This window comes from Trachemys scripta, chromosome 1 (genome assembly GCF_013100865.1).
Source record: "Trachemys scripta elegans isolate TJP31775 chromosome 1, CAS_Tse_1.0, whole genome shotgun sequence".
Lineage (NCBI taxonomy): Eukaryota > Metazoa > Chordata > Testudines > Emydidae > Trachemys > Trachemys scripta.
In genome coordinates, this window is record NC_048298.1 from 186,616,195 (window position 1) to 186,626,495 (window position 10,301).

At 45.6% G+C, this 10,301-nt stretch overlaps 1 protein-coding gene across 1 annotated transcript in view; it reads left to right on the plus strand.

The window, feature by feature from the left end:
* The first annotated feature begins 3,760 nt into the window (after nucleotides 1–3,760).
* CLIC6 (chloride intracellular channel 6) overlaps nucleotides 3,761–10,301 on the plus strand; it is a 46,040-nt gene continuing 39,499 nt past the window's right edge. The window contains exon 1 of the mRNA XM_034752455.1: nucleotides 3,761–5,164. Coding sequence (XP_034608346.1) covers nucleotides 3,887–5,164 — 1,278 coding nt within the window. The 5' untranslated portion in view covers nucleotides 3,761–3,886. The remainder of the gene's footprint in view (nucleotides 5,165–10,301) is intronic.

Below are 10,301 nucleotides of genomic sequence, written 5' to 3' on the forward strand. Positions count from 1 at the left end.
AGAGGCTGTACATTCATCAAAGGATGCTAGTGACATGAGAAACTAAGGGTACATCTACACTACAGCGGGGAGTCGATTTAAGATACGCAAATTCAGCTACGTGAATAGCGTAGCTGAATTCGACGTATTGCAGCTGACTTACCCCGTTGTGAGGACGGCGGCAAAATCGACTTCTGCCGCTTTTTGTCGGCGGCGCTTACTACCACCTCCGCTGGTGGAGTTAGAGCGCCGATTTGGGGATCGATTGTCGCGTCCCGATGGGACGCAATAAATCAATCCCCGAGAGGTCGATTTCTACCCGCCGATTCAGGCGGGTAGTATAGACCAGACCTAAGAGAGCAAAGCTATTCTTCATCCCACCATTATATTTTTCTTTTTTGTTCACCATCAAACTTACTATAAACACATATGGAAACCACTAATAAATTATATGGTAATTTATTTGAATCATTACTCAGTAGTTTTAAATAGAGTTGAGTTTTCATTTCATCCTGTGATTTATTCCTCCAGATCTTCCACTCTTTCCCAGATCTTACTATCTCTCCAGATCTTCTCTCTTCCCATCTTGCCCAGAGTCTTATGTTGAGAATCTATCTCCTTCCCCCACCCCCAAAACACTGTTACTCTTATTTTTAAACTCAGCTACTCTCATCTTTAAAATCTGGCATCTCATGCCTGGAGAACTTTCTTCCTAATGAATCCAGCCGTGCATATAAGAAGATGAGAGGATGTTTCTGCTAAATTGATCAGCCATGAAATAGTTAACGTTGACATTTAAATTGTCATCACTAGACTTATGGTCACACCTCTCTGAGACCCCTAATTTCAGACCGTCTGCAAACAAATGTTCACATCAATTCACATTCATTGGAAGGTTATCTTTATAACAAAAAACAGCTAAAATCTTTGTAAAAAGTTTAAATTATGCCATGAGCAAGAGAAGTACAAAAAACAAACAACCTCCTAACAAAAAAACAAAAAACTGCTGGGATACCCTAAATCACTGGTATATAACTGAATTTATGCACCTTGAATTTTCGGTATCCCTACCATAATTCAAAGTTACTGGTAATCCCTCCTTATTATATTTTTATATCCATTTCAACTCAGTCGTAAACTCAGAACTCTTATAGAGTATTACTATAATATTATAGCTAGATAATATATGAATGCTACTTACAGTAAGGATTGCAGAGCTGGTGTTTTTCACAGCATGATCCAATGCGCATTCTTATGACAGCATGCAAATTGGTATTAATACTTGAATGGCTTTATGCAAGGTTAATATTAATATAAAAGTAGGTTTGCTTCCGAAAAAAAAAGCAGCCCACAAACTGTTCGGGAATATATTTCAGCTTCGAAGTAACTATTGAAATTATGTAAGTGTTCTTTCGCTCTTTTTTTTTTAAATAATTGTTTGCTTAGGACCTGCGGTGTTGTGCGCTGTTCCGCTACTCGGTGATCAAGTGGTTATTCTTGGTACAAGGATTTTGAGAATTTGTTGCATGTTGCCAAATAGATAACAATGTTAATGGATACTGGTAGGTTTGATAAACTTGGATTTATGCAAATGAAATCATTCTCCTTGGTCTCACTGCAGCCTGTGGCACTGTGGAACACCGCTGGACCATGTACATAGCTATGCAGGCATCTCTGGTTCCCTCTAGCTATCAAACCACTCTCTTATAGTGGGTCCACTTCTGTACCACAATCTTTAGCCCACGACGTTCAGTTCTCTACTTTCTATCCATATGTTCCATTCTATATGCATCCGAAGAAGTGGGCTGTAGTCCACGAAAGCTTATGCTCTAATAAATTTGTTAGTCTCTAAGGTGCCACAAGTACTCCTGTTCTTCTTTTTGCGGATACAGACTAACACGGCTGCTACTCTGAAAACTTTCTATCCACCTGCTTATCCTTGGCCATACTATCCAGGGCCTCGAGTTTAGTTCCCATACAGGAGTTCAGAAATGTAATCAAAATGATCAATCAGATATCCCAATATAGCTATCAATCATAGTAACCTTGGTGCTATTTTTTCTTCTGTATCCTCTTCCCACATCAGCTATGCCTGCAAGTCTGCCTGGTCGCCACTTTTGCAACGTTATCTGCATTCAGCACTATCTATGCAGAAATCTTTACCCATGTTTTATATCCTCTTTCCCACTCTGAACAATTTCTTTCCTTCTATAGGGCCTGCCTAAGACCCAGCTTCTCAGACTCCAGCATGTGCAGAATGGAGTTTTTTCACCCATACAAAGGGCACAACTCCATCATCTCCATCCCCCAACAACTCCCTGGCTTCCCGTGCACATCAGAATCCAGTCCAAAATTTCTCTCCTTAATTTTGAAACTCTCCCTGGATTTGCAGTTGTCTCTCTCACAAACTTCTTTCTCAAGTAGAAATTGCCTAATCTTCCCCCACTCCCAATATTACCTCCTCCTGCTTTTTGGAACAACCTTCTTCTGTCTCTGCAGCATTAGCTCTCCATTTCTTTTCAAAACTCATATGTGGAGGTAGCTTTCTTCCTTTCTCCTACTTCATTTCTCTCTGCCTTGGCTATTGTTTATAATGTAGCCCAACCACTGTATTGTTTAACTCGATGAAGCATTTTGGGATACAGTTACAGTTTGGGCTACTTTCTTACGTTCGTCAATGTCAGGCCACCCAAGAGGTTACGTCCTGCCCAAAACGCAATGAAGGTATGAGGGTTTCTTCAAGGACTTGTGAGCAGACGTTTGTAGTCTGGCAAGGGCAGGGTATTTGAAGGACTGCAAAGGGCAAGTTGTTAAAACTTGGCAAGGGGAAGCCAGAGCGGGAGCCGGAGAAGCAAATGCAGCCTGCGCAGCCGTAGGAGAGCACAGCGAGCGGATTTTGGTCCCCGGTTGGGAGCTTGCTGGGGAGGGAGCGCCAGAGTACCGAAGGAACGTGCTGCGCTGAGCCGGAGGGTATTTAGCTGCGGAGTTGGGAGCAGAGCAACCCAGGCTGCGCAGAGTTGACTGCGGCCGTACATAGATCCTCCTGAAGGATCAGGAGTGTCTTGGCTGCTCTAGCGAACCCGTGTTGCCCACTGTAGAGCTCTGACCCGCCGGTGAGAAAAACCAGGAGGTTTGGTCATGGAGAAACACGTCTGTTTTGTGCCAGCAGCAGTTCCCCACCAGTTTCCTGCCTCTGCTCTGCATGCAGAGGGGCAACTGGCTCCTCCGCTCCCACCCGCCCCCAAGCAGTGTTGTTGTAGCCCTGTGAATCCCAGCAGGACATTGGCCGGGAATCCTTTTCCATACCATAAACCCCACGGCAGAAAGTGCTGAGTCTTTGGGGGATAGCTAGTGGCTTTGCTGCCACAGTTCAGTGCAGAGATAAAACGTCTAAGGAGGAGCGCAAGCCCAACTGCTCCTGCCCCTGTATACCCGTTTTTCTCCCCGCGCCCCAATCTTCTCTACTGTGACTCCTTTCCCCTCTCCCCCCAGGGGTGCTGGAACAATTTGTACAATGGGGGTGCTGAGAGCCATTCAACCAAACTGCAAAGCTGGTCTATAATGGGAAGCCAGGGGGGTGCGGCAGTGGCAACATCCCCCAGCACTGCTAGTTCCAGACCCTATATCGCCCCCCTGGCTTTGCCACCCCCCCGCTCCTGTTGCCACCTCCCCCGCCCTGTCCCCGCCTGGCTCCGGGAGCAGGTTCTGAGGGCGAGCCAGGGTCGAGCTAGGGCAGCCGCTTCAGCCGCCGCGACGGAGCATGCGCAAACGGCCCCGTGGCGCTCTCGGGCGCAGAGCAGGTGCTGCTGGCCCTGGGCGCGGGCCAGTCGCTAATCCCCGCGGGTGCAGCGAGGAGTCGCCATAGCCAGCGGCGCCTATCGCAGGACCCACACTCCGGCCCCTTGCCATGGAGAGCAGCCCCCCTTCTCCTGCAGAAGAGCCTCGCGGGGCGCAGAGCCCGGAGCCGCTCGGGGCAGAGGGCTCCCAAGAGCCGGAGGAGGGAGGGAGCGAGGAAGGGGCGGCGGAGGAGAAGTCCCCCGGCCCCTGGCGGGAGGAGGATGCAGCAGAAAGAGCAGCTGAAGGGAAGGGCCAGGAGGCGCCCGGGGACCTGGGCGCGGCGGAGAGCGGCGGAGAGGGGGAAGAGGAGGCAGGAGCAGGGAGCCCCGAGGGGCAGCAGCAGGAGCCTGACCCCGCGCACAGCCCAGCAGGGGAGCGCGCGGAGGAAAGGGCCGAAGGAGACGCCGGGGGAAGCGGGAAGGGCGAAGGACCTGCAGAGCTCCCCGCGGAGGAGAGCACCGGAGACTGGAGCCCGGGGCCAAGCCCCGCGGAGGAGAGCACCGGAGGCGGGAGCCCGGGGCCAAGCCCCTCGGAGGAGAGCACCGGAGGCGGGAGCCCGGAGCCAAGCCCCGCGGAGGAGAGCACCGGAGGCGAGAGCCCGGAGCCAAGCCCCGCGGAGGAGAGCACCGGAGACGGGAGCCCGGGGCCAAGCCCCGCGGAGGAGAGCACCGGAGGAGGGAGCCCGGAGCCAAGCCCCGCGGAAGGGGGACCCGCAGAACAGGCAGCCCCCGGGGCAGAAACCCCCCAGGCAGAAGATCCTGCAGAGGCTGCCGGGGAGGAAGACGAGCCTGAAGGAGACTCTGGGGAGGACGCGAGAGAGGAAGAAAAGCCTGGGGAGGTGGCAGGGGAGGAAGGAGCCCCCGAGGGAGAAGAACGCGAAGAGGAGGAGAGAGAGGAAGAGGATGGCAAGGAAGATGCAACGGCAGAAGCAAAGCCCGATGAAGGGGAGGATGCAGCTGAGGACGAAACTAGGGCAGGAGAAAGTCCGGAAAGCACTGCACCAGCGGGAGCAAATCCCGAAGACACTGAGCCAAGCGAAGAAAGCCCCGCGGCAGGAGACGCCGCAGGCCATGCAACCGAGGAAATACCAGCAGCAGAAGAACACGCAAGCACAGCGGACGCTGCTACAAGAGAAAGCCCAGAGGACGCCCCAGGTGGGGATGAACTGAGCAACCACCTAACAGAGCCACATGCAACCGGGGAGCCTGCGGGAGCGGAGAGAGGCGAAGAAGCCATGAACCTGAACGGCATGCAGGGCAGGGGCGAGGGAGAGGAAGAGGATGAGGCGAGCACACCTGGTGAACCCGGGGAAGAGACGCAAGAGCATGACATCTCCCTCTTCGTCAAGGTAAAACTGCTTGGTCAGTCAATCCGCTCGCACCCTTGCTCTTCCCTTAGACCAATAGACGGTGTATCAGCACAAAGCTCCCTGCCGGGGGCGATCCTCAAGCTTGGGGAAAATTTGTTGTGTAGATCATGATGACGGGGTCATGGGCTGGTGTTAGCAGTTTCCTAGCATCATGGGTGGTTGGGGGAGATCTAGACAAAGCGGTCGCCCTATCACACCGCCTAAATGAATGTAGTGACTCCTCTGTCCAACCATATGTGTATGGAGTTTTACCCAAAAACGTGACACTATGCAGTTCCACGTTACAATAACGTGGAGTAGTTTGAGGGAGCGCCGTCTAGTTCCCCCTCCTCCCCCCATATTCCTTACAGAGCGCAGCTGTAAGGGAGGGAGCCGTTGGTTGTTCATTTGCTGTTACTAGTGTCCTTTAAATCTGCCAGACGCAAATCCAGTTTTGTTAAAATGGTTTGGTTATTATTTAATCCCGAGATTAATCTCCTTTGACTTTTCATTCCTTCTTGGTTAAACATAGACATGTTGCAAAGTTTTCCACTCTCCATTATGCTGCAAATCCTGGTTTTCTTATTCTAAAAGTTACAATAATTAATAATAACACCAGCAAGAAAAGGAAAAGTGCAAAACTGTCAGTGAGGCAATTTCCGAAAGGGCTTTCACCCACAACTATTTTGACATGTTTTACTTTTTTGGTCTAGATATCGCTATATGTTTAAATGAAAAGTGTATGAGAATCTACCTGTCACTCTGGATTGTTCATGGGCTTCTCTGTTGTGCTAATCAGTGTAGTGTCTGAGCACGACATAATTCTCACAACATTTTGTGAAGTAGAGAAATACTTGTTAAAGGTCCCTGGAGAGTTTAAAATCTCCAAAATAGGAGGAGATAGAAGATGCACCACCATTACCCCTAGAGAAAAATACATAAGGAGTGACATTATAGGAACTTACTTGGAAGAAAATAGAAAATTCCTTTTTAAGAGCATTGATAATATGATGTCACATATATACAGCATGTTTTATGCTAAAAAGATCAGGAAGTACTTGACAGATACTGAGAATTGAAATTAATTTCAGATAATAAATGTAGACAAATGTGGTAATTCTGGATTCAGACATTTTTGGGGAAAACAAACAACCCCATGCTGCTATGTAATGTGTTAGTAGGTCAGTTAAAGATACACAATTTACATACATTCAAAATACCTATAATTCAAGCAGGTGAAATTTAATTTAGAAAAAAAACAAGCAAAATAAAAAACTAACATTTATGAAATGTTCTGAAATTAATTTCTGCCTACTTGCTCAGTTCTACAAAGTATAGCCTTGATCCTGAAGTCAGATCAGCATGGGTGGACCCTTAGGTCAGCACCATGAAAACCAAGTCCCCCACTGGGTTGGAGGGCAACAACCAAATTTAGCAAGCACAACAGTGAGCAGCATGGAGCAATTTGACCGAGGCAGGGCCAGCCTTATAAACAAAGAAAACGAGGGGCCACTTTGGGTCTTATGCTACTGGAAGTCATATTTCCAATGCAAAATGTGCAACTCATTCATGGGTTGACCTGGTCCACAGGCACAAGAATGAAGTGGGAAGAAAAAACTCAGTTTGATCTCCCCCTTCTATTTGGCAATGAATCCAGAAAACCAAGCAATTTATGCCTTGATTTCTCTCCCTTTCTTGAAGCTTAGGACTGCATATGTAAAGCTAACTCTATACCAAACAAAAACATGGGAAAAACCCTATTTTTACAAGTGCTATTGAGTCTTTAATATCCAATGTACTGTATATTGCCATACTGGAAAGATAAATGTTGTTCTCTATTTTTATGTCCCCTTGCTCTCTCCCCACTCCTCCCCCCATAGCTTTTTTTAAAATACAAGCTTGATTGCGATATAAATTTACTGTAAATAACTTAGCTCTAGCATATTGATTCCATTAGCTGAATGCAGCGGTTAGAGTTGAAATTAATATTTCTGGGACAAAGTAGAAATCTATACAGTAGAAGTTGTATAGTACAGTTTTACTCTGAAAAGTGACTATGAAAAAATGTTACCTTCTTGTTCAGTAGACCTGCACCCTGTGCATGTTCAGTCGGGTGTGCTTTTTTTAATGACAGTTTCATTTTTACTACTGTGAGCCAACTCAGATCTGGGAGAGAGAACTCCATTCTTTTCTGGCTCATAGGTTGAGTGAACAACTGTAGGGCCACTTATGCAACCTCCTCTTTGTTTTGTATTGTGATTATAGATCTGTCAATAAACGGAGTAGGATTGCACAGGTGTAACTAAAGTCATAATGTGGCAGAAGTTTCACCAGTATAAATGAGGACAATTTCTGTCTTGCAGAAAGAGCCCAGTCTGATTTTCAAATCCCAAGCAGAGATTGAAGGGCTGTCAATCAGAAAACAACAACAACTTTTTGTGTGTTGAAAACTGATAGTATTTGATATGGATTATCATTGAGACATAAATGCAGAATCCCATGTCGTCACTTTCATAAAGTCACTTTGCAAAGGCAAACCACACTTGGAGCATGATTCCAGTCCTTGTAGAATATCTGAGGGATCAGAATTGGAGAGCAGGACATAATAAGGATAAGAATGTGAATTGTGCCATTATAATCCAAAAATAAGGCTTAAGCATAGTTAACTGAAATATTTGTGAACTTCTAAAAGGAAGGAGGAACATTTTCATGACTGATTTAACATTAGTAATTCACGACTGCTTTGAAAATAATGCATTCATCATTCTAATGACTTCACTGGCAGGACATAACCAGACCTGAACATTTTACTATACACCTACTTGGTAAATGACTAAATTTATTAGCTAAGACTGGTCTCTTGTTTCTCCACCTCTGAGGCTGGCATCCTAGAGCAGTTCTGTATTGGGAGCCCAACACCTCCCCATTCACAGCATTTGGGAGGACAGAGAGCCCCTCTCTTTCCTACTGCTGGAAGGAATCATGCCTCTTTCTCCCTGCTGCTATGAGGAGCTGCACTGTTTCTCTGTACTCCTCCTGCCCACTGGGAAGGGATGGGATAGAAAAGGTGGGTCCCCACTGTGGCTCAGAGTGGGCTCAAGATATTTAAAAAACACAGGTATAATGTTTAGGGTGTACCAAGTTACGTAAGCATTTAATACTAAACAGAGGCAGAGTGGATACCAAAAATGAGTACTGAGTGACTACATCAACCCATATAGAGTGTAGTCGGGGATGGTCCCAGTGTGGTGATGCAGCAGAGTCTGACATGGTATTCCCCCAATTAGTAAATGCTTATTGCCAAAACTAGAGAGTTAAAAAGTGAGAAGCAAGCAAATTGAATCCCTGGGTTTTATTTCCAGCATGAAATGATCCCCCCGAAAAGAGCCCGACCCAATGCATCCTAGTGCACATGTCTCCAGCCCACTGCTGCTCAGAATAATACCATTATGCCAGCTTGTCATCTCTTCTGTACTGTTGGGCTGTTGCCCTCCACCCCTTTTCTACCATTTAAATTTTTTTTTCCAACAAACTTTGTTGCCCGTTATGTATAATAAGAGCTCCCTGTAAAGAAAGCCACCTCATTGCCCTCTCTCAAATTCCTCTTTAAAACTTTCCTCTCTTGTGATGCCTGCAGAAAATTCGCTAACTGTTAGGCCGAGACTGCTGCCTATCATCCTGACCACTATTGTTTCATTGTTACCTTGTGCTCCCCCAGTCTGCTGCATTCACCTGTTGTCTCATGTTTTATACTTAGATTGTAAACTTGCAGGATCAAGCCAGAAATTATTTTGGCACTGTGGTAAAAGTGTAATGGTGTTAAGAAAGCATGAAATTAATCTAAATTATTTCAACTCTTCTCTGTTGAAAACTGAAGGCAACAACAACTAGTGAGAGCATGAACCAGTGCAATATCCCAGGCCAGATTCTGCTCTTAGCTGCACTGTAAGTCCAGGAGAACTCCTTGTGACTCTAGTTTTGTACTAGTGCAAATGAGAACAGTTTGGCTCACTAAGCCTAAACATTACAAGCAAATAGATTTGTGATGTTAATTTAAGACTGAAACAAGGAACATTTGTTCCTACCTGAAAATTGGATTTCTGTAAAAAGCCTCCACCAATCTGACATCATGCTTAGCTCCACCTTGTCCTGGGATAGACCAGATAGAAAATAATTTTGTGGCCAGGTCTTAAGGGCCAGATTTTTCAAGCTATTTAGGCACCTAAAGATGCAGATAGGTGCATACTAGGATTTTTTAAAGTGCCTAGGTATCTAATATCCACTAGGCAACTATCTGCATCTTTAAGTGCCTAAATATCGTTAAAAAACTGTCCCTGAGTGACTTGCCCAGGGATACACAGAAAGTCTGTTGCAGACCTGAAAACATTAGTTTGAACCATATCTTCACATAAAAGATTAAAAAGTTACCATTGTTACCTATTTTTCTGAATTACCAGCACCATCGTCTCCCAACATGACACCTCATCATATTTAAAAATTAAGTTGCCAACCTGCCCAGTGTAGTAAAAACCACCACCTATTTTTTTCTAGGGAACCTTCATGCTTCAGCTGGATTCCTTGGTGGTTGTACTGTCACCATCCTCAGGTATACTGGGATATCACTCATGGGAACCAGGGATCTGTGACTTCAGGGGCCATAACACTGTCATAAAAGAAGGGTGAAGGAGATTTTCAAAGACACAAATGGCAGCGATGCACTTAACTCCCATTGACTTTCTGTGGGATGTGGGCACCTAACCACCATATGTGCCTTTGCAAATCTTCTCTGGTAACTTTAAAATTGCCTAGGAATTGAATACTACTTCTAACTTTACTATTTAGGATATTCAGGACATAATTCTATACTTGGTTCATTTAAAAACATACTTGCAAGTCACCTTTAAGATATTTCAGATAAGAACAGAATTAAACCTCATAGTTTTAACTACAAATTTCAGTAATTCTGAAGATCAGAGGGTCTAGTAATTTGGCTGTAAGTGCAGAACTCAAACAGCTGGACTACTCATTTCAGTATGAGATCTTCCATCAAATTAATCCTATGTCAAAAGAATCCTGTGGCACCTTATAGACTAACTTTTTTTTTTTTTTTTTTTTTTTTTTTTTTTTTTTTTTTTTT